Source organism: Oreochromis aureus, linkage group 9, assembly GCF_013358895.1.
Source record: "Oreochromis aureus strain Israel breed Guangdong linkage group 9, ZZ_aureus, whole genome shotgun sequence".
NCBI lineage: Eukaryota > Metazoa > Chordata > Actinopteri > Cichliformes > Cichlidae > Oreochromis > Oreochromis aureus.
Window position 1 is genome coordinate 26,677,442 of NC_052950.1, and position 26,002 is coordinate 26,703,443.

At 37.4% G+C, this 26,002-nt stretch overlaps 1 protein-coding gene across 2 annotated transcripts in view; it reads right to left on the bottom strand.

Moving 5' to 3' along the window:
* The window catches only part of LOC116324451 (cadherin-18), a 93,343-nt gene that overhangs the window by 23,148 nt on the left and 44,193 nt on the right, over positions 1–26,002 (bottom strand). For both annotated transcript variants that reach the window (XM_031745045.2, XM_039617011.1), the window contains exons 4-8: positions 25,716–25,835; positions 14,857–15,024; positions 13,636–13,823; positions 12,763–13,016; positions 2,518–2,654 (exon numbers count right to left, since the gene is read on the bottom strand). In XM_031745045.2, coding sequence (XP_031600905.1) covers positions 2,518–2,654; positions 12,763–13,016; positions 13,636–13,823; positions 14,857–15,024; positions 25,716–25,835 — 867 coding nt within the window. The remainder of the gene's footprint in view (positions 1–2,517; positions 2,655–12,762; positions 13,017–13,635; positions 13,824–14,856; positions 15,025–25,715; positions 25,836–26,002) is intronic.

The following is a 26,002-nucleotide window of genomic DNA, read 5'->3' on the forward strand; positions in this document are numbered from 1 at the left end:
CAATGTGAAGAACATTAGTATTTACAGGATGTTACAGGTCCAATAGTGCAAAATTGTCAAAGAAAAAGGCTTTTATGACCTAAGAAGACCACCTGAAACAGCACCAGTACTAAGCAAAAAAAAAAAGCAAAAAAAAAGGCCCAAAAAAAAGCAGGGCTAAATTTACTGTTATAATGCAAGTGTCTAAAAATGGCAGATTGAGCTACTCTTATGACTGGGAGTATACAGGTCACATGTAATTTTTCTCTGGCCCCACAGCAAGGGCCCTTGAGCAATCTAGTTAACCTCAGCAGCCTGCAGCTCCTCTGTCACTGACAGAAGAGTTGTTTTGTAGCTTCCAGGTGCGAGTATGTTTTACATTATGAGTGTACCAGAACAGTGCTGAAAAATAGCATGCTTCCTCAGCAGAACCTTCAGTGAAGAGAAAAAAATATATACATATATATATATATATATATATGTGTGTATATATATATATATATATATATATATATATATATATATATATATATATATATATATATATATATATATATATATATATATATATATATATATATATATATATATATATATATATATATATATATATATATATATATATATATATACACACACAAAGTTAACGAGGTGTGAATGTCTTTCATTTAAATGAATGCTCCTACATCTTTACTTACTTTATCTTGTGCAGCATTCTGTACACAGCATTTTTTTCACCGCCTATTGAAGATTTGACTTTGCACCAATGCTATTCCAAGACAATATTTCCACCATAAACTACCAAATTAAACCCCCAAACACTAAAATGTTATTTTATCATACATTCATCCTCTAATTCACTTTCTCAGTTTGGACAGTCCATCTATTCCCACGGCTTTTCAGGATAAAATCTCTACAGGATGGTTCACAGTGAACTGTTTGGTGCTTTGTCTCGATGACACTGTGTCCTTGCTCATTCAAAGAGGTAAAAATTTATCATTCTGCCTTTTGACAGTGTCTTGGCATGTAACTGTATCCTTGAATACTAAAGAGAAGTTAAAAGAAACATTAGCATTCAGAATCCCACTCGCCTGGCAAGAGATTTGCCTAATTGTGATTACAAATTATCCAAGTTACCTGATAGCAATTGGAGTTAGAGGGGCATGTATTGATTTAATTAATTTTCACTGCAGGAAAGGACACTGAAACAATTGAGACTAATTTGATTTTTTTAGTTAATTATAAGAAAAAATTATACTCCACATTCTAATCAATATGCAAATATTATCCTTCACTGTTGTTTTCTCGAGTCTTCAGACTGTTAATTCCATTACTTACACTGGACTGTTTAAATCTGTTGATTATTTTTGTATTGCTGTTAATAATCCCATTTAGGCATCTTGGTGCTCTGAGTAAGACGTGGATAGAAATATAAGCAGTCCAACAACTGCACACCTTTTTTGGTCAACTACAAAACTTTAATTACTTAACTTTAAGCAGTTTTCTTAATAACATTAGAAAAATAATTATTTTTTTATTTTTTATTTACCATTCAAATTACATTTGATTTTTGCAGCATAGCTCAAAAACCTTGCGGTCTGTATGTCAAAATAAGAGGAATATAAGATTTTGTATGACTATATATGAATATATGATTTTGTGAAATATTTTTTACTTGAAGATCTGGATAGAACAAGTATTGACAAAATTACAGTACATAATGTGTTTTTGTATTCTTTCCAAACATTTAATATAGAAAATTAAATAATTGCTACAAATCTGCAGCAGTGAAAGTGTCTATTAACATACACGGTACTGATGCCCCTTCAGATAAGATTATCTACATACACTTTCTGTAGATAAATGGAAGCTGTTCAGTGCAGATTCATGTGCTCATTCCTTTTGGAACCTTTCTTTTGGTGATATTGATTTGGACTCCAATTTTACCCTCTGTCTGAGTATATGATCCCCGCAGGGTGTCTTGTTATCTAGTGGGAGAGCATTTAAGAAAAAAACAAACTCGGGGTAGAACTACAGCACACACCTATTTTGTAATTTCTGCTTTTTGAATCATCTTGCTGTCATGGCACAGAACTCAACCATAATTTGAATGCGATTCTGATTTATAATGTCTCTTATTAGCTTGAGGCAAAACAAAGCAAGAGTGGAAAGATTGATCACTCTCTTGAGTGCCTCTTTCAACCAAATGCATTACAGCATTTTCAAGTGTTTATGGCTGTTCAGTGGATTATGTGCAGTGCATTTTGCATCTCCCAATTTGCTTATTTACCTTTAATAAAGGGTACATTTAATTTTTATGGATTTATAAACCAAAAAATCCACTTTGTTAAATACAATAACTGTAAAATTAAACTTACTTCACATAAGCTTTGTTAAGATGAAGCATAGCAAAATACAGCTGGTATCACCACTACCCACTCATGAACATTCACATAAGAGTAAACAGATGTACCAGTGGCATTACATGTACTCACTCTTGTAAACATTTTGTATACGGAAAGCAACCTGGGTACCTACCAACCTCCGAGGCCATAACAGTGATGTTGTGCCAAGGCATATCTTCCCTGTCCAGGGGCAGTGTTGTATATATAACTCCACTGTATTCGTCGACTCTGAAATAATTTATACCTTCCTCTTTTCTGTCCAAGAAGTATCTATTGAAAGAAAAACAAGATTGTATTTGATGTCATGTATACATTTGGAATGTGCAGTACAAACCCACAGCGAAACCCTCTGTTAGAGATGTCAGTGTTGTCAGGATAAGGATATCTACACACTGTTCTTTACATTGAGATGTCATCCAGTTTTTTTTTAAATGCTAATATCTTATTGTATTCTTAGAAATTCAAAAGTTAAATAATCAATTTAGTGCTAAACAGACTTGAGCATAAATGACAACTACTCTTCACATGGCAATAAGTCTGAACGCACCCCTCACTTCTTTATATTTTGCTAGTAAAAAGGTGAATAAGAGCAGCAATTTATTTATTGTGCATTCATACATAGAAATACATTATATAAGGCAAACACAGAGTTTGTCCAATTCTACAAATCTCCCAGTTCTACTAAGTTTGAAGTAAATATTTGGTACGACCACCTTTATATTTCATGCTTGTTCATTTTTTTCTGTCCAGGTATGTGTGTTTAGAACCACTGTTGAGAAATGACACCATTGCCAGTCAAACCCTTCCAGATGGTTTTGCATGGTAGATCAAAATCTGAAAGTATATGTTTTCATTGATTCCATCAATTCTGACAAGACCCCCAACATCACAGGCTGAAAGGCAGGCTCAAACCATGACAGAGCATTCCTCGTTGTATAAGGAGGTCACTGTCGGACCTCTGTCCTTACCTCTGTGCATAATGACCATTCAAACCAAAAACTTCTAAACCTGCTGTCAGTTCCTGTTTAATTTGGCGTACCTCAGTCTTTTCTTCCTGTTTCCCTTAGTTTTTGGACAGTCACCCTTGCCTTTTCCTGTTTCTTGAGCCTAGAGAACTGTTGGTCAAGACCACTTTAAAAATTTACAAAAATTACAAGAAGGTCTTGGAAGCAAAGCATAAAGAAATTAAACACTAATTTCTTAAACACTAATCTAACTGGACATTTCAGTATTTCATTAACACTATGCCACAGCAACATGTTTATCAACAACCTAAAATCTCTGAAAGTGCCATTCTGTACTAATTTTGTTCTTCGTTTCCTATTCTGTGTGTAAAATACTTTTATGTATAATAAAGAATTTTAAAACTTTAAGTATTTACTTAACTTACTTAAATTGCATAAAGTTAGATGGCTCGTGAGAAACATTAAAACAAAACAAAAATATATGAGGTAAAATCACAAAAATCAAAACTACATCTACTTTAAATAGCTAGTCTTGTTTTCCATCCCTTTACCATCCTCTGTGCTGCTGCTACTTTTAGATAATTCTTATTTTGTCCTGTCCTGACCACTTGCACATTTGAGAAGCTTGCTGGATCTCACCCAATGTGACAAGACAGCAATGCTTCAACTTTAATGCCATTTTGAGGAAGAGGACAAACTTGCAGGGAGCCTAATCTGGTGAGTACAGCAGGTGGCATGGAAAGATTGTTTCGGCAAGGCCGAAAAGCTCTTGTATTTTCATTGCCTTCTGCTATGGTGAACGATGGCCTACACCGCATGTTGTGCTCTTCCCAGATGCCTTAGGACATTACAGCTGTACCCTGTTTTAACAATCTGACCTCAGGGGATGAATTCCCTGTGCACAACTCTGTATTTGGAAGAAATAATGATGCTCATGGTCAGCTCCTGACCTTGTGTGCCACCTTTAGGCTTGGCCACCGCATTCATTCATGGAAAACAAATAAAAAAAACAAACAAGAAAAGAAACAAGTCTGGTGTCAGAGTCCTGGAGCTTTTATTACCAGTGATTATTCTAGAATCGTGACATTAGAGGGTTAGTCTGACACAGTGTTTGCTCTAGATGTTCATTGAGGTGAAATTGCAAATGCAGAAGGGTAAGTGGCTAGAAAAATCTAAAATCTGCAGGAACGTGTGAAGCGGTCCAGAGTTGCACAAGGAACAGACATTTCGCAAAGAGGAGATCGGCAAAATTTTAATAAATTGTTACCACGCCTGATGGAATTCCTCTGGTCATACAAAAAATAACTAAAATAAGATGACATAAATAAACTCTTTTAAAGTTGATTCCTCATGTTTGCAACATTTTTCCAAGATAATCTTGATAATGTGATTAGTGGATTAAAAAAACCCCACAAACTCTAGGAAGCTCCTTTAGACCCACAGATGACAATACACAACCACCATCACTGAGCAATACTGGTCAAGCGTACACCAAATCCATCCATCTATTTTCTGGTTATCCAATTCAAAATCACCAGGCCGTGGAGTCTATCCCTGCTGCATCTTTGTATATAATTCTTTTAGTATCCTTTTCAGTACCAAGTTATAGAAGAAGCCTCAGGATATTATGCAAGGGCATTGTGTTTTGACCCTGGCCTATATTCTACCAAGCCAGAGTGGAAACACTATGCAACAAATATTTATTTGCTTTTGTTTATGTCCATTTTATGTAAGAAAAAAACAACAACTGGAAAACAAAACCCTGAATTAATAAGATTTAGTAAAGCACAACAAGAATAAACTGACACACTGAAGTGACTGAAGTGTAGAGGCAGCATGAGCCAAAGGAGACATATTTATGCTCCTGTGATTTTCAAAGCCTGGTACCTCCACTAAAGCACATGAATAGAATAATCCCTACAGCTTTTAAATGGACTTTAGGTCTTGACAGAATGTTCTGAAAATACACATTTCTAAGTCAAGAGCAATTATCTTCAATATTTAATAATGACAAAAGGCAGTGTTCTCCTGGCAATGTTTACACTCTTGTAATGGCTTTCTAGCAACAGTGTTATCAAACTGAATGCAAAGGAGTCTGTGGAATACAAAGCAGAAATGAGCTCCAGTGCTTCTCAAGAGTTCAAGCACGAAATGAGCATTGACTACGTATTCCCTAATTTATCTCTTAATGACCTATTTATACCTTTAATCCAGCATTCATTCTCCTGTGCAATATACCCTTAAGTCGACAATTTTCAATCGACATGAGAGCTAGAAATGCAATGGGTTTACTGATGCCAGGATTGCATTTATTGAATATTTTAGCTCAGATTGCCAGTGTTCCTGGAACCCCCAGTAGTAATGTTGTCATGATTTATTTAATTTTCAGGCTCATAAGAGCATGACATCCTTTCAGCTGTAAAAGTAAAGGTCTTCAGAAGAAAAGCATATTGTTTGATGGCATGTCAGAAAAAAGAATCCACTTTAATACCATTATTTACTGTTTTGTCATTTTGTGTTTATTTATTTATTTTATTCCCACAGATAACCAGTGAAAGGTACACAATGCACAACACTAAAAATATGTTTTGTTCTATTTTTTTTAATATAAACTACTCATTTAACCTAAGATTTCAATTTATACAGAGTGTTTAAAAATGGTAAAACACTATACTAATTAAGTGACTGGTTTGGTAGATTTTAGTGGTATTTCACTGTTTCCCGTCTTACTTTAATGAGTCTGTTTGATACTACAGTTGACGCAGTCAGTTAATACTGGCTGAAGATGGGAATCTGTGCTGTAAGTAATGGTAACTAGGCCAAAAAACTTTTCAAAATTGTTCCTAATAAATATGATAATGTGTAAGCGCAATCAGAGGTAAAGACCTCTGGAAAACTCATTTGATTATTCAGATGTCAATTTCAAACCATTTCCCAACATTTCAAATGTCACTTCAAACACATATTTATTTCATTGCATGCATGGGCAGACTTCTGATGATCAAAGAGAGGCAAACACTGCTGAATTTTACATTCTGATACAGACACAAGAAGCAGGGGCACACTTGTTTAGCTTTCAGTGTTCAAGTGGATGTTATCAAAATACTTCCTGCTGCCTTCTTCTTTACATGATGAACAGCGCAAGTAATGTACTGCGGGAATGGACCACGTATTCCTCAAGGAACACATGGAAAAGTCTTTCATATGTAGATTACCTTTTTGTTTACTACAAATCTTTCACAGCTTGTCAAGATTAATACATGAATCAGAAAAATCAATCTTCACCCTATGTTTTCCAGACGTTTCAAACTGTACAACATTCATCAAGGACGACGAAGCTCACCTCATGCAAAACAGGTATAATTAGAGATGCTGTGATAGGGAGTTTTATGGCTGATTAAGTTAACGGATGTCATATCTGTGTGGTGCGACTGACACCAATACAGCAAGTGATAATATTATCCAAAAGAAACTTTGAAAAATGAATAGAATAATGGACAGAGGCAAATAATTCTCTTTTACCACTCCAATGTGAAAAGGAATTTAGTATCCCAATTAAAACCATAATGCTGTTTGAAACCAACTCCAAAATGTAAGTTTTTAAAAAATATATAGTTTCTTTTCTACAATAGACCAGCTGTATAGCTTTGAAAATACTCTTCAAACCTGGACTTGATTATTTTTGGTATTTTTAAGATCCTCTTGATCAAAAACCATCATTTATATGTAGACTTGTGAAATCTGAACTAACAAAGAGAAAAGTAAAGACTAATGATTGCATAGTTTTAAATTTGTGAAACCCTTACTTTGTCTGTGACAACACAAATGCCAAAAAGTTGATTAATTAGTCTTGGTCTATTAATCTTGACCTGTTTGCTTTGGTCTAGATGTGAAAAATAAGGCAGAATAATGATTAATGAGCTGAATGATATAATATATTTCATATATTATGTTGAGGTCTGGATACAATGCCAGGTAACTCAAACAAACCTCTGCATAGAGTTGGTTTTGTTATTATTCCAAAAAAGGTTCTGACTGGTAATTCATCTTTGCTGAGAAAGAAGCAGAAAAATCCCAACATAGACTTAATAAAATGGAAAGAAATCCAAAATGTTTCTAAATTAAATAACCTTTCTGGCATAAAAATTCTGAGTGAAGTTTCAAAGGTATGAAGAACACAGCCTGCCTAAATAGACGGTGTAGCTTGAGCAGCACATTAGCAGGGCAGCAGCTGTCATGTACCTTGCACTCACAATTATAGCAACATCTCTGGTGCTCCATCTAAGTCAACACAGGAAGCATTCAGGCAGAGTATGAAAGGAAAAATCCTGTATTTTTAAACCTCCACCCTCCATTTCTTAACTTTTGGGTTCTGCATTATTAAAAGGGACAAAAATATTTAGAATTATTTCAGTATTGGAAACTACAAAACAGTCGTGATACAATGCCATGGGCCAACTGTCCACTTAGTAAAAGTGGTTATAACTGCCAATAATAGGTTTTGATTGTAATATAACAAAAGTCTCACTAAGAGGGACATGCCAACCTAAAACTAAGGTGAGTGAGAATTAGTGAGAGCAGACAATGTGGAGTAACAATACTGTACATAGTAAAGACAATATATGCTTTCTATATATAAATATAGAAAGGTTAGATTAAAACAATAATAATAATAATGATAATGGCTTGGGGTTTGGGCAGCAGAGTGATCTAGTGGTTTGCACAAATGTCTCACAGCTAGAAGAGACACTCGTATGTCCTCCTAGTGTCTTGGTGGATTCTCTCCAGGTACTCCAGCTTTCTTCCACAGACATGACTGTTAGGTTAAATGATTATTTTAAACTGGCCGTAGCTGTGAATGTTAGAGTGATTGGTGACCAGTCCAGGGTGTATCGAGTGCCATGCCCTACAGCAGCTTCAGCCCAACCATGACCCTGAACTGGATAAGTGGATGAAGATTGGTGGATGGATGGGCTTGGGGGTTAAGCAGTTCCACATTGTAAGTGCCTTTTAGGGAGCAGTGACTTACTGAATTTACGTGTATGTAAACGCTCCTGTATGTGCACATTTCATTGCTGACAATTATGTTTTCATTGGCGATTTCGACCATTTTGATACCTCAGTTAATTAGAAGGAATAAATGAAAATGCATGACATGAAAATGTCAGTTTTTGAAGTAAACCTGATGTGATTTTAGTATTTTCTCTCATATTCGTATTTCTGTCATATTATTGATGCGATTAGAGTCAGTACATGTAATTTCTTGCTTCTGACAGTTTTTTCTACTCTTGGGTGTATGATGTCAGTCTGTATTTATGTCTAATATCATCACAACTTGGCCACCTGCTTTTCAAGTCTTTCATTTGCTAGGGCCAGCCAGTGAGAAGGTTTTTAAAGGGAGACTGTCATAATGGAAGAATAGTTGTTTTAGATAGTGTGTAAACATCATACATCCATTTTCAAATTACCATCCAAGCAAGTGAGTAGTAAAAATAAGGACATGGACAAACACTTCATGGCTTTCTTTGCTCAGTAGTGGACTCATTCCAAGCATTTCTGCCCTTTTGATTAATTTTAGATGGAAAACTAGATCCTGGGATGTATGTAGATATAAATAAGCCTCAATCATAATGTGGCTACTGTGGAGTAATAAAAATACATAATAAAGTATTTGGCTCATGTTTACAGTTGTTATAGCATGAGTAAAAGTTTTGATTAGCTTTGTCCTTGAAGTTGATGGTTTGAAGCATCATTTGAAGCCAGCCAATGGATATGGAAATGGAAAGTACACTTGCAATTGGTCACTGTCCTGCAGAAAAACAAAGTGTGTGTATTAATATCTGTGGCCTTCACCAGCTCCACCCATTTCCCTGGCACACCTTACAGACATCAACTAAACACCTGCAGCTGTATATTTACTGAAATTCTCCTGCTGGTTATTTGTTATACTGCTCCTTCAGCAGCTGTTGAAGTGTGTGACATACTACCAATGTACAAATAAGACTCTTCTTGTGCCAAAGTTTCTCCTCATCTATTAGTCAAACTTTAAAATCCACACACTGTAAAAACCTTGCTATGTTAAATGAAAAAAAAAATTAAAGCTCTCCATTGTTAAAGGACCTTAATATTAAACAAAGATGTTTGCTGCTGTGAGATTCAGAAAGCACCATACACCAACTGGGCCTTAAATGCCTGCAAAAAGGAACGTGTATTTTAATTTGTTGAAGTGAAAGGTCAAATCGATGTTGACTGATAAAATTTGCTTCTGCTTTGGGAAAAGCTGTGACATACTTCAACATTTGAGGTCACCATTTCCGTTTGCTTAAGCTGTGTAGGAGGTGACTAGCAGATAGATGATTTCAACCAGTGGCTTACTGTAACTGTTTGCTGCTGCAACAGTAAAGTATCAAGAACCTAAACAATCTTGTGCTTATGACATGCCCCACTGCAGCTCCCATCAGGCTCCAGCATTAATGGAGGAGTCTTTAGGCACTGCATGGTGCCCTGGATAAACAAATTACTGGAAGAGATTACAATTCAGAGTTCTGGGTATATATATTTTCCCCCATGTAACCCCTTTATATTACCTTATGGTATGTACTAATGAAAATAAACCTTCAGTGTCAGTCCACATTTTTTTTTTCTTTTGCACTTCATGAGCCAATATGTTCCAGCTTGAGTCCAGCTGATGCTGATAATGGCTGACACAGCTTTTCCCATACATCCTTAACTGCGACTCTCTTACAAACCTCTGGAGCATGCCCTGTCATGTACCAGTCTCAGATCTTTAGTTTAGTTAAAATGTGTGTCCTATACTGTCTCTAGAGCCAATTTCTGTGGTTTTAGAGTATTTTAGTGTTAATAAATAAATAAAATTGTCACTCAGAACTGGGTTTTGCGTGTTGTACCTTGTCTGCATCCATGCCCCCATTTTAACTCATAATCTTTGAATAATAATTAAATTTTCTTGCTCACATACTATTCATACTATATGTAGTATCAACCAAAAATGTGAAGTGCCATGCTGCTGTGTAAAAAAACCCAGTGCTCTGTGGTCCACGGCATAAGAGGTTAACAGCAATATAGGATTGCTTCTTATTGATATAACAGCAATACTTCATCTCAAGAGGAGTATCATGTTTACAGCTGGTCCGCCATTTACATCAAGGCTATAAAGAGAATTCAAATGATTACAAGCAGGACAGTTGCTTGAGTGTAATGTCATGAAATGAGATACCTGTTCAGAGAGACAACCTAGGATTAGTCCACTGCCTAAGGCTAATACCAATCTTCTTTCAACAGTACAAAAGCATGTGTTTATAGTGCATACAAATGTGCTAAGCAGTTGCATTGCCTCAGGTTACTTCATAAGCGTAGAGACAAAATAACCAGCCGTCTGATGCCAAAAAATTCGGATTCACTATGCTCACAATCCACACTGCAGTTGTTTTTTTTGTGTGTTTATCTACAATTCTAGTATCAGGATAAGACAAGAGTCTATTTGAAATGTTGCAGTGCATCTATAAAACATGATGTTGTACAGCAGCATGGAAAAACTCTTTAGACACTGAGAATATAAAGAACACAGAGAAATGATAATTTTCTTGGAAAGAGCCAGACATTTTTGCATTTTTAAAGTGGCATTGAGTGATAGTTCTCCAGGCTTTCTAAAGGTCTTTCAAGGTCTTTTTTGCACATTGGTAGCTTTTTCACTCTTTGCTTATTTTCTTTATTTATTTATTTTTACACGGGACCTGAGAGACGCATCTGCCCCTGAAGATGATCCACGTACTGTTTACTGAAACCTCATCATATGACTCAGTATCACAGCAAAACGTGTAATAAACAAGCCGGTCCACGGTGTCCATTTGACGCTTTGCCTCTCCAAACCGTCAAATGGACACACATGCCGAAATTACAAGCATGGGGAGATGATATATTCAAAGCCAGGAAGTCAGAAGTGAGCAAAAAAACATATTAAATGCATACCAGGGTCCTTAATCATCAGAATTGATTACGCTGTGAGACTAATATGTATGCAAATGTAAATGTGTTAATAATGTCTGTTTAAATGCTTTCCCATGATTATTTTCATGTTGGCTTGAAATAAAATATCCCCCTTCTGCTGTTACTGCAACTTCTGCATGCGTGTACATTTCAAGTTTTGGAGAGCCAAAGCGTGAAATGGACACGGTGGACCAGCGTATCTATTACACGCTTTGTCATGATATCGGGTTACATCAGATATGGTCTTGAGGTCTTGATTCTTACTAAAGGGAAACAGGGAGAAAAGGCTGGGGTGTGCCAGATTACACTAGAACTACACCAGAAATCCCACCAACGGGTCTTACGGAGTGATGAATGCAAATTTGAAAATTTTGGTTCAAACTATTAATATATACAGAGGGAGTCAGGAGACTATAATAGCGAGTGTCTGAAGCCATCTGTAAAACATAGTGGAGGTTCTGTCATGATTTTGGGGCACATTTCAGCCAGTGGTGAAATGATGGAATTTTGACACAGAGAAGTACCATCAGATTTGGATCCACCATGGAATACCATCTGCAGAGCATTTGACAATGGTAATAGTTTCATTTTTTAGCATGACAATGATCCCAAACACAATATGAGCACAGTAAAAGCATATCTGGATGCAAAAACACACAATAGAACACTATTGACCATGGAGTCTCCCCACAGCCCAAATCTCCACATAGAATGGAACAAAAGGCAACCAAAATCCAAAGGAAAGCTTTGGAATGTCCTTTAACAGCGTTGGATAACTATTCCTCAAGACTGCTTAAATACATTAAAAGAAAGTCTGGCTAATAGTTCAGCAGACTCTATTGAAGAATAAGGGTGGTCATACCAATTATTGACTTTCAAGTTCAGAATTGTAAAAACTCTGCTTTTGCCTTATGTACTGTGTACCCTGGATGTTTACACTACATATGTTGTGATAAATAACTCCACTTATTTCCAATTTTCCCAAAAGATATGATGAAATGAGGGGACTTACGGACTGTAAGTCTTCTAAATAATGTGCAATTTTCAAATTTCACACATGGTGCTTAAAGATGCTATACATGGGCTACATCACTTGCTATGCTTTATTATCAAACTGATGGCTGTACAGTATCTGTACACATATATTACACAGATTTTGCTTGGCAAACTTATGTTTTATCAACTAAAAAAAGTCTAACTAAAGTCTAAAAGTCAACTAAAAATAATACAGTTACTGTAGGTGCCAAGTACCTGGAAGAGAGATGTGGATTAAAAAAAAACAAAATATAAAATTTTTTTAAATGACTTCACAACTATCCAGTGTTTAAGGACTGCCCTTCTTCTGAAATATCTATAATTCTTACAGCAGATTGTATATGTTGGTAAATGTAATAAGAGTATCTCACCTGACATGACTGTTCCTGCTGTCAGGATCTCGAGCTGTTACAGCCCCCACCTCCGTGCCACTTGGTGAGTTTTCATAAACATCCATGATATAATAATCCATAGAAAACACAGGGGCTTCGTCCACATCCCCAACTGTAATTTTAAGGGTGGCAGTGTCTTTGAAAGAGCCAAGATAAGAAAAACGAGGATCCACATGTGTATTCACCCCCTCGATGTTGAGCGTGTAGGTCTTCTTCCTCTCGAAGTTCAGAGGCTGTTGGGGAAAAAGCCCCACAGGGGCCACATGATTAGCATGCTCATAGTACAATTAATTTAATCGCACCCACTATTTCTTTTCGTTTTTTAAAGCGGGGTTGTGAGGAATTTATATCTGTGGTCAGGGCCTAGTGTGTATGGGAGTAGGCGTGCCCCCAGTTTTTAGCCCCATAAAAAGAGACTGTAAAGAATTATGGCTTTATCTTGCCATCATTTCTATCAAGAAAGTGAGACTGTTACAGCAGAAGGGATTATTTTACCTCACAGACCAAAGGAGTTTCTAGTTTATTGCTTCCTCAGTTGGTTGTTTTCTGCTGGGTAAAATAACCATCTAGTGGTTTTGAAGAGATTCATATAACAGCTTCATTTACCTGCTGGTAAACAGTACAGCCCCACTTTAAAAAATCCTAAAGCTGACCCATTAATTCTAAACAACAACATGCTTTCTGGACAAACACAACTGTGTGTACTTTGTGGTGAAATTAGTGCTTAAACAATTGTCTCTATATGCTATTACAACACTGCATGTGATACATCTGCGATATGAGGATTTTATCCTAATGGTCCAACGAAATTTTAACCGAATGTTCAAAGCACTAAAGTGAGAATGCACTTACCTTTTTTAGGCTGATGATTCCTTCCCTCGTGTCTCTGTCTGCAGAAATTGAGAACATGTTGGCCCCCTCTGAATTGATGATGCTGTACCGAATGTCCGCATTGACTCCAAGGTCCTCATCATTGGCTTTGATCTTTCCTACAGGCTTCCCTACTTGAGCTGATTCAGGAACGTAGAGCTGGTAGTTTTCTGTGGATGAACATTGATGTGTATCCATTTAGAGACAGCAGAACAATTTTAAACACATAATCAGCCTCCTCTGCCTCATAGGCTTGTCTGAGTATTCTCCTAAAAGGCCTTAGCTAAGCAATTCTAATGTGTAACCACTTGTTCCTCTGGGAATGTAATTAAAAATATTTTGCTGTGTTTCAGTTGTCATTAAATGAGAAACTTAGGTTGATAGCGCTGCAGTGGAGCACATCAAACTCAGAGGCAGATGATTATTCAGAAAATGTTGATGGTCTTGAAATAGTTTTTTTTTCATTGCAGCACAAATGGAAAAAACTCAGAGCCGAGGGGGATTATACTTGATGAGGCACTTCCAAAGACAAAGAATCGCAACTTTGTCATTACTTAAATTTATCATTATAATTGAGAAAATTCCGACTGCAAAACACAGGGTTTTGATGAAATGCTCATTTAATTTAAACAGCTAATTATGGAAAATTTGACTCCAATGAGAGGATACACAGTTACAAAACAAGTATCATTCATCACAGTGAGGACTGCTGAGTTGGTGAAATTTACAGTATGAAATGACAATATATGCTGCAGCAAAACAGCCCCAATGTGTCCTGTGCAAACTTATTAGGACTTTTAGAAATGCCTTCCGTTTAATGTAACACACTTAAAATACAGTAGAAACTTCCTCTTATAAATGCCTCTTTAATGTAACTGCCTCAGGCAGGTGTGGTGTAAGTGCTTCTGCCCAAGGCCAAGCCTGCGTGGTCATGCAATGCAGCAGAAGTTAATGTATTCAGATAAGCAAAATAAGATGTCAACATTGGCACTGGTTATTTAACTACTGTACATTCACCTTGTGGCTAGTTTGCCAGTTTAAAATGTGCTGCCATCCACTCTCCTAAATGGAAGTGCATGATATTCCAGCACATGTGCAATTAGAGGAGGTCAGTTCTGCAGCATAATAATTTACTATAATGCCCCTTAAAACAGCACTAAACTTTGTTAGGTCAACCATCATCTTCAGGTGCATTGTACATACTTTGGGGAAACTTGGGCGGGTTGTCATTGACATCTGTCAGTGTGATGTTGATGGTGGTGGAACCAGAGAGGCCTCCAACTTGACCTGCCATGTCTTTGGCTTGGATGACAACAGTGTAATGTTCTCTGGCTTCTCGATCCATGTTAGCTAAGGCAGTCCTGATGATTCCTGTGCAACATTTGAGAGGGAAAAAATATAAACACAAAACATAAACTAGGTTAATAACTTTGCAGTTAAAAACTAATAAATAAAAAACATGTTATCTAGAGAACAGACAGAATATACTTTTTTCACTGTTACATTGCTATATTTTTTTCTTAGCAAAACCTCTTTAGTACTACTGACACAGCCCTGTGTCACTCTTCTTCTTAAAGGCTAACACTATAATACTGTGCATCTTTATCTTTGATTCTCCTCACCTCTCACAGTCAAGGTTAGCTTTTCCTCAATATTTATTATATTATAAGAAATGACTATGCAACCTTGGATTAAGGCAGAATGCAACTTTCTGGGGGACCCGATTTGTCATATTTATTACTACAATAACACAGCAAACACTGCCATGAACTTTCACAATGCTAACTCGGTGATATATGACCGGAACTCTTCCCACTATTAGAAACTGTACACAGGTGAATCACAGCACAATAACAAGTTAAAAGATGGAAGCAGTATTAGCTTCCTGTGTTGCCATTAGTAGGTGATTTATTGAATGTAATAGGTTCATGAGAATGTGTTTGTGTGTGTGTGCGTGTGTTTGACTGCAACTGTATCTTATTTGTTAGTCTATATAGCTTTGTGTGCGTGAATGTCTATATCTGTGCTCGGGGCTTAATTCGCCATCTTTGTTCCTGAAACCACAGCAGCACATGGAGCCTGATCTAATATGTTCTGTTACACGAGCGTTGATTGTAAATTGTGCTTTTCCCCACAGCAGAGACCCTCTGGCAACCACTGAACTCATGTTCTTTTGAACTTCTGAACCCTGCCATAATACACAGGGGTTGTCCCGGTGCAGTGCAGTGACACCTGCGGGTTGGTGTTGATCACAGGGTGAAATCCACTTTGCTGCTGTCGATTCCTGTTGTGAATCAACAATCAACATGAGAGAATTAATCGAGGCATTTTTACAGGTTTCCCATCAACTGTGTTGCATGATAAAACCACGTTTTTGTCATTGTTTGGCTTTATTTTATTCATTTTATATGAAGATGCCCTGAAATAAGGAGGTTGTGTAGCATCCCACACCTGCTGCTTAAATTCTACAAAAAATAAAACTTCATGAGCCTATTTAAAAAACATTACTTTTGTATCTTAATATTGTGGCATTATAAGGTCACCTTTCTTACAGTTATCTTCAAACTTAAACTCACAAAAAGAATTACAGTATTGTATTTCTATCATAAGAAGACTAAGTGTGTCTCAGTTTGGATATTATTATATTTGATGTAAAACACTTGCATTTGGGCAATTTAACAGGGGTTAAATTGTGATATGTGAGCAGGGGGGTGGGGGCTGTGTCACAGTATAGTGGATTGTTTTCATTACTGGGTCAACTGTCTGTCTGTTGCACCCTCCCTTTTTTTAATTCACGGAGTGGTTAGATCAATTTCATGCATCCAGCCGTGCCACTACTGCAAGCAAGCCTCTTTTAAGCAGCAAAACTAAACTATCTGCAATAATCCACTTGATATGGTAGGGGAAAAATGTGATGATTCTCCAGGGGAAACAATATTTGGATTTAGCTGAAATTAAAAATGTAACTCTAGTGCCATTGGATTCATCCTGAGTGGGAGTTTTGTTCAGAATGATTTCACTGCAGAAACTGTGAGTCTGAAGCAGCAAAGCAATTTGCTATAGAGAGAGAGAGGGGCAAAAAAGCCATTCATGGTAATAAGGCTACATAAGATCACAATGGCAAGTCAGAATGTTAAAATAATAAATGAAGTTACTACTGCTGTGTTATGTTCATAAAATGCTCACAGCACCTATTGCAATATGGGGACAGTATAGATGCTGTTGCTGCAGCTGTGTAATGTTATAGCCCTTTAATGAAGTGGAAGAAAATACAGCATTTTACATCTGATTGTTCGCTGCTACACAATGTCTGAAAGCTGATTTTATACCACTTTCTAAAAAGAGTGATGTTGACGTGTGAACGGGTGAACAGCTTGAAGGAGAAGCAGCTTAGGTGCTGTTTGGATATCAGGAGAAGTTAATGTAATAATGTCTACTCACACAAAATGACTAAAGACAGACTCCAATCACAGACTGACTTTTCATCGCCAGGTTTAATGTTTACAGTTTTTGTGGCATCATCACTTTTCTTTTGTGCCATACAAAGTATTAAAACTGCAGACTATATTACACTTTCACAATAACGTGTCATTAATATGAACGGCAAACCTTGGTCCTGGTTAGTGGCCAAGTAAGTTATCACCATCTGATTTGTGTTCTAAACTCAGCATTTAAAAAAACTGAGTTAAGTGAATTAAGGCAGGGCTATGATTTCCAAAATTCCCCAAAAGAGGCAGCTATATACCTGAGTTATACGATGAGCCATTTTCCTCTTTCTTTTCTCCTGGACTATAGACAGAAACTAATCCACTTGCCTCAGGCTGAATAATCATTAAAAGTGGGTCAAGGAGTAAGGCAGCCAATAGTATTAAGATCCAGGGGATCTTAGGTTAAACATCACCTGTCACACAGAGCAGTGGCTGAAGTCCCACAGAGTGCTAGTGAATTGGGATTCATTAGTAGTGAATCAACAAAAGCCTTGCCACACTTTAAATATCAAGACCAGAGTGGACAAGTACTATCTAAAAATAAAGGCAGGCTTTATTTGGAAAAGGAATTTAAGGAGTCAGTTTCTACTAAAAAAGGCATCCAGGATTTCACCCAATGTGACTGTGTAATCTTAATGCAAGCTTTAATGTAATGCTTTTATATGTAAACTTAAACCATGAGCTGTGAATATAACTCTTACCACTCTTTTTAAACTCTGACCTATGGATTCCTCTTGTTCACATTTGCCTCATGGCTCATTCTTACAGATTTTCTATAAAGAGGCCAGGGTCACGTAACTGTTTTTCTAATAGACTTTATTAATAATTTTTTTTTTTTAAAGTCACAATATTTAAACTGGACTCAAACTTAAGGCCTCAGAGAAACATGAGTGGTTAATGCGAAACAAAGTAAAGCTACATTTAGGCTGTTTTTTGGTGACATGCTTTCAAGCATTCTCGTATTCTGCCAGATGCAGTCGTTGGAAGATGGCTGTGAAATTTAAACACTTCACAGGTTTCAATGTATGCCAAGAAAGTACACCGCATACCATTAAACTGCCAATGTTGGCAATCTAAGCCATTGATACACTGATTTATTGATACCCTATTATCTGAATGTTGCAGCATAAATTGAGACTCATTAGACCAGGCAACATTTTTCCAAACTTCTGTTGTCCAACTCTGGCGAGCCTATGAGAATTTCCTGTGCTAAGCTAACAGGTTTTGACATATTTAGCATTCAGAAATGCTCTTCTGCATACCTTGGTTGTAATAAGTTGTTATTTGATTTACTCTTGACTTCCTAAATGCCTGAAGCCAGTCTCCTCTGACCTCAGGCATCAACAAGGCATTTTGCCCAGCAAACTGCCACTCACTGGATGTTTTGTCTTTTTCAAATGATTCTCTGTAATCTCTAGAGATGGTCTTGCAGGTAAGTCCCAGCAGAAAAGGAGTTTCAGACCAGTCTGTCTGGCACCAACAACTGTGTAACACTCAAAGTCACTTAAATCACCTATCTTCCCCATTCTGATGCTGGGTCATCTGGACCATACCTACATGCATCAGTGCATTGAGTTGATACCATGTTACCGAGTGATTAGATATTTGAGTCAACGAGCAGTTGAACAGTCACACCTCATAAAATGGCCATTGTACATAAATAATAACCACCCTATGGAATGTTTAATTTGCATATACATTTTACATTATTATTATAATAAAAAAATAAAAAAGACATTAAATAATTAAATATAATGACTAACATATTTCAAATACAAAATACATGATCGGAGAGGGTAGAAATACAATGTTTGTCTTTTAAGCCTTTCCAGAAGATGAAAATACTCCAGTTTTTCATTGAAAAGCTTTCATTAGAGCACAAGCATTTTATTCTTGTCACAGTGTTCTTTTCAAATACCAGATCTCAGCATGGCTCTGCTGCTTTTCTTAGTTTTAAAACTAATCAAAGTGCTTGCAGCCATTTTCATGTAATGATGCGAGCTCTGCAAACTCTATTGGAAGTCCTTTGTTATTAACTGCAGTCTTGGCATTACTTAACCTGGGGTCCTTGAGACACACAGACCTTGGCAAGTGGCCATGCTTTCCATTAAAACCACACCAAGACAGACGATCTGACCTTTCAAGTCTCTTATTACCCCTTTACTCATGAGGGTGCATCGCTCCTGAGCAATATTTCACGGCAGTGGTTTTAGGAACAATGAGCAAACACGAAAGTATGAGGTTTTCTTTTTTCACTATGGGAATTCCACTGGTATTCACTATAATGAGGATGGACTATTATCAGACATTTAAAATCAAACAAGCAAATGACATAACACCTGCAATGTGTGACCGTTCTTTCACAGCTGTTGCAATGCATTTATTGTAGTAATGTACGATCAGCGAACTGCATTCAGTATTAAATGAAAGTTCTTTAACAATACAGAAAAGGCGATGAGGGTATTCTTCAGAAAGTGCAAGTACCTGAAAGGTATGTCAGTACTTTGACACAAAGATCGCACCCCTGAACTCCCTATCGTGACCATTTCTGAGCTGTAATACCTCAGAAAGTCTCTGCTAAATCTCAGTGGAGCTCGTCAGTTAATTTAGAAAATAATTGAGAAAGAGCTGACTTCCTTCAACCTAGGCCCATTTGACACAGTGAGGTGGTTAGCCTTTTCCTCAACCTCCCCAGTCTATTAGAGTTGATACCATCATACTATCCACCTCTTTGTCTGGCTGGAAACTTCTAAAGGAGGACAATCTCCTGGGTGAACAAAAAGGATTATAGGAGATTACTAAAGCGCTCTTCAATCTCCAGCTTCAGGAATCTTGGTTTTTTGCCCTTCCAATACGATGTTATCCCTGTGTGTCTGAACTCGAAGAGCATTTCCCGGAAAAAAAAGGTAGATAGCTTCAGCAAAAGCCGCTTGAATAATCAAAGATATCGCACAAAAACACGGCTTCTTGTTACTTTACAAACTTTTCTCTCTGTTTATATATCAGTCCATCTATCCGACTGGGAAAAACTGATTGCGCTGCTCAAGTCTACAAAACAAATGACTTTCCCTGATTCAAGAGGTAAGACTTAATCCATTAACGGTGAAAATGTCTTGATCTGTGTCAGCTCCATCAGTAAACTCGAACAGTCACAAATCCCAGATCAGCAGAGAAATTAGCCTATTTAAGAAGCAAAGGGGACTTAGTGGGCCTGTACTGTGGTTTGTCTTTCTGTGTGTGTGTGTGTGTGTGTGTGTATGTGTGTGTGGGGGGATATAAAAGTGAAGAAGGGTTAAGGGGCAAGACTCAAAAGGAACCACTTTGATGTCTCTGTGACAGATGCACTGTAGTAAAGACTGGAGTTACGACCCAACCACAGCATTAAAAGGATAAATGCCGTCACCATCTTTTGCTGACTGTATGCTTACTAAATTTGCTGGCTTGCAGTTTTGTGATTTCCAAACCATGTAATCAAGCAAATCCATTGCAGTGAATGTTCTTAACAGAGTTAGCAAGTCACTAAGCTTCCCACATCAGACTATCAATATTTCTTAAAAAGTTCAACAGCACTCGGATAAAAAGGGACAGAGCCATCACAGAGAAATATGTGTCAGATGCACGCCCATGCAGCATTTTGGACTCTTTCTCTGCAGTGATTAACATTCACTCAGCAGAAAGCGGTTCAGTCTGTCTGTCTAATTCTCTGTTGTCCTTGTGCTTCATCTCTTCTGTTTGACCCAAATCCCCAGACAAGTCACAACAAAAGCAGCAGGTAGGGGTTTCCAGGTCCTTCCTCAAAGGGCACCTTGACATGATTTGTGACTCGTACTGGAAACTTTTAACCGCCAAATGTTTTTAAAATGTTAGTTTCACAGATGTCTATATAATGCATCACTTCTGTAAATGTTATCTAAATCTATAGCCTTCAGCAGATAGTCTAGTGTCAAGGCTGGAATTAAGATGAAACATCTAGCCTGCCTTTGCTCAAGGGTAAAATCCACTTACCGGCAACTGTAAAGTTCAGTTATTAATATGGTACTCTCCAGAAAAAGTGTAGGCGACAAGCAGAGACAGCATGAAAGCTGCTGTAGTTTGAAGTGGAAAAGAGGAAAAAAGAAAATAATAAGAATAATCCAGTGAACTGGTGAGTTTAAAAGTGCCGGTAGACAATTTGCATGTTTCCCCCTGCAGAAGTTGTAGTTGTCTCATTTACCTCTTGGCAACTACTTAATATGTTTAGAAAAATGTCAAATATCAAAGCACTTCTTTTTGGTTAAATCCATTTCTAGGAAAATGCTGTATACAATAATTCCATATAAAAAAAAAAAAAAAAAAAACAGGAAAGAAACAGTGACTGTAGATAATCGCATTGTTTTAAGAGTGTTGAAGTTAGCAACACATGGGGTAATCACTGATAAGCTTGTGTACACTTCTAGAATATGTGATGCTGTTGTAGCGTGCAGCTGCAGAGTCTCTGTGCATCAGTTTCTGACAAGTGAATAATATAACACACCTCTAAATTACATTTGCTTTGTATAATACCAGGGACACCGTGTACATTTGGCTCTGCATAAATACTATTTACATTATTCGCACATTTATTGGCAAAGTTTAAGCTAGCATGCGATCATATTTCTAGCAGCAGCCTGTTTAAAATACACATTTGGTAGCAATGTCAGTGTTACTTTAATATACATACATATATATCTTTTAATTATCTGTGAAACTGTTCTTTAAGAAAATTCATAACATGTCTTGGAAACACTTGGTTTCACAGTCAATAATCTTAAAATCACAACAGTGTCCACAGGCTAATTCAGTCATTCCCTTTTTTCTTTTTCTGCTTTAGCAATCTCCTCTTTACTTACTCTTTTATTAAACCGGTATCATCGTAATTAATTATATCAGTAAGACAGATTGCCGGGCACCTTTAACCATTAAATCTGGTTCTCCTGTCCTGATTCTTTAAGCTTAGAAGGACTTAATGAGCTTTATCCAGATGTCAGATCCTAAATATTACACATACTGGTGAATTGAAATGGTTGTGATAGAAATATTATTCTGTCAAACACTGTCATTATCTGCACTGACAAATCAGAGCATTTAAATTGCACATCATATCGCTAGAGTAGGCAAAAACCCTATTATGTTATATACAGTATGTGCCTGCATACAAATTTACCATTTTCTATGCAACATGGGAGAAATTACTAATGAAAATGGATTCTGTGGCCTCATTTAATTTTTTTTTCAGCACACACTGTCCCCTTTGGCCTTCCATCATTACCAGTTGTATCAGTATTATTTATAGGCAAATTTACAACCTAGGAACTGTTCATTCTTTTACTTGAAGTACGTTCTCTTCTGTTTCTGCACTGCAGAGACTGTGGACAATTTTTAGCTCCTTTTGTCAGGGTAGGTCCCAGCACAAAGGAACCTTTGAGTGACCCAAATGTACGGGAGCTTCAGCACATCTGTCTCATCAGTCTGTGACTGACCTTGAAATGCACAGTGTAAAACAGAATTAGACCACAGTTAGGTAAATATCTAAGATGTTTATTTGTGTATTAATATCTGGTATGGAGGAAAATCTAGAAAGAACAAAACATCAGTTTGACACCACGTCCTTCACCAAATGCTTTCATATCTAGCTTATACTGGTTTCTTGATGCAAATGTTTTATGTGTTGTATCCACAATTTTAAATGCATCATATTCTTAGAATCAGCGACCTACAGCTATAGGATCAAAAAGGTTAAAGAAAGCCTTTTTTCATATTATAACTATGTGTGTTAACCTTTTTGAGAATGGTGAAGTAACAAACATGAATGTAAACTAATGTCAAGCTTGACTGTTTCAGGAAGTGTTTAAGGCTTTATGGGATGCTATAAATTAAGCTAACACTTAATTTGCAGTTAGCACTGCGACAGACGGGCAACCTGTCCAAAGTGTACCCCGCCTCTCACCCTCTGGTAGCTGGGATAGGCTCCAGCCCCTTCATGACCCTAATAAGGTTAAGCGGAAACGAATGGATGGACTTAATTTGCTAATTGGATCAAGGGATCCTTTTTCAATAGCTGAAAGATTTCTTTTGACTTGAAAAGCTTACATAAACTAAATAAAACATTCAGGAATGGTTTGTTTGTTTGTTATTTGAGGGTTTTTTGGGAAATCCGAGTCCTAAAATATAAATGTTTTGGCAGTATATACATAATATTTCCGATTACTGAAAGGCATAAAGTACCCCACAGCAACAACCGCAGGTGCCCTTTAGTTTGATCAGGGACATTAAGGTAAAGTAATTTTATTTAATCAGACAGCTGCAAGGCATTAAAAATTACTTAATTGGATACACAAATGCTTCAGGAGCTGAAACAACAATTTTTGAATGCTTTGCTAAGACAACCTGTAATGTCAGCATTTTGTCCTCCTCTGAGGTTGAAAAGAGTAATGCACTGTAATTGTGGTCAATTTAGCATTTAACAGAATTCATCCATCTCATAAAGCAAGTAGGGTTGAGATGATAATGTTAAAACCACCGTGCTCGGGAGAAAGCACAGGTAAAACTGTTCACTTTGTTTCTTAGTGAGGATTTGGGTCAAGTCTGAGACAATCCTTTGGGTATTCCCTCAATGCCATATGTGCAGGCCAAATGCTACTATTCCCCTGTCCTTAAGTGATCTTTCTGTCTACCTCATGGGTCTTGTAAAATCTATCACTGCTGTATCAGGCCACCAGACCAAGGTCAAATGGGAAGAGGTGCGTGTGTGTCTGTTTGTCTTGTCTGTATGTTCTTGTAATCTTGCTACTAATATGTGTGTTTCCCATGACAGCGTCTGTGCAGTTTAAGCATAGTGGGAGCCAGGTACATGAGGCTAGGAGAGGGTGTAAGCAATCTAATGCACTGTGAGACAGATGCAGAAGCAGCTTCATTTCCCCATTGTGGCACTCAAACGTGGCAGCATGCCAACTCCAACAGCTTTAAGACTTGGACTTGGCATATTAAAGACCACATGCAAGAGCAACCTGCACATTTTTAAACTGACCGCTGAAGGCCCTTGTCCTAATTTGAGGGAGGAGGGCGGTTTGCTAGTGGCAAAATCAAAAGCCAACTCGTATAAATTAATACATGTAGGTGGAACAGCGCTGTGCAGCGTCTGCAGCTGGAAAAGCCTTCGATCGCATCCCCACCTCCTCCTCTGCACGCCCCATGCTGAATTACAATGAAGACAAGATGCCTAGTCAGCTCAAGCAAAACAAGCCATCTGATGTGTCAAAAACACTCTGCATATGGAAAAAGGAAAAGGAAATCACTGGTGATTAATCATTGTTATGCCTCCAAGCTGGCGGCAGTCGTGCCCAAAGAGAGCTTTTTTTTTTTTTTTTTGGTTGTCTTTGTACACTTGTCCATACATATGTTGATCTGTACATCCCATTTTCGTGAACATGTTGTCTCAGGAATGGCTAAGAGAAAACCCTTATGCTTATGCTCATGTGGAATTGAGGGTGAACTAATTATGGGTAAATTTCACTGTGATCCCATCAAATGTTATTTTGGGGACAAATAATGTCACAATTTTACAAAAGCTGTGACAAAATTTCAAAATCTCAAAAGTCACTTCTGTAGACACATGAATTTAAAGTGCCAGTGTCTATCTGGCAGAGGTATACCTCCGTGAGGCATACCTTAAAAACATGACTTAACTACACAGCTACAAATCCAGTAGCTGGGAGGATAAAATATGCTACATTGCACGAGAGAGCCAATTTTCATTCAAAAATCGGCATTGCTTCTGAATCACCACACCCTTGTGAAATTGCTCCATCAATCCCCACTGCCTTTTCCCTCGAGGCAAATCCAAAATATTCAGCAATTTATTTGTGTTGCTAATTCAGCAAAGAATTCATGTTTTACATGGGCGGTATGGTCTCAAAGGGACCAATACTTGTTCCAGACAGCAATGAATCAATTCATACAAGTAGAGTGTTGTTCATGTTAACCAACAGCAGCAGGAGCAGCAGAGGCAAGCGTGCAAAACGTCAGACATGTATGCACATGCACAGTCCTCCGTGCTTTTTTACATCATATAAAAAGTTATATATGTCTTGCACTTTAGATGCTTTATTAACATTTAATAGATTCTATTAGCCTCCATGGACAAAAAATAGATTTTGAAAAAACACTGAGCGCTGCCTGCTGTGCAGCCCCCACCAACCCCTTTCAAAAAAGGTAAGAAACAATGGCTTCTGAAGGCATCTCAACAAATGCCTCCTTTGACCCCTGAGGAGTCAGTTATTGCTCACAAAAAGTGGATCGCATGCTCAACAATACAGCAGCTGCACTGTATGAGCAGTCCATAACTCTGCTGTGGCTGCTTTAGCTTTTATGATATGAGACGTGCTGCAGTAACAGAACAGGATGTTCCACTGTGAGAAGCAAAGACTTCACAGCATGACGCACACATCATTTTAGGAGATCGACATCAAAGTTATACCTCCCATTTATAACTCATTGTTACCATGCTTTCAAGAGCATGGATGCATTTTTTTTCCCAAGCATGCAGTTATACCATACCTGTTTTGGGGTCAACGGAGAAATATGGCTGTCCTTGTAGGATACTGTAGACTATTCTGGCACTGTTTCCATAGGTGGGGTCGTCTGCATCGGTTGCTGTGACTTGCAACACAGATGTGCCTTAAAAAACAAACAAACAAACAAACAAAAGAAAAACACCAGCATATTATTCTTGTTGTTTCTTTAAAAGGTTCACAAATGTTAATGCAATTATGAGTTACGGCTACTTTCAGCTGCTTCTTTGCCACAAGGCGTCACCACAGCGGGTAGCTCGGGTAGCTCCACAT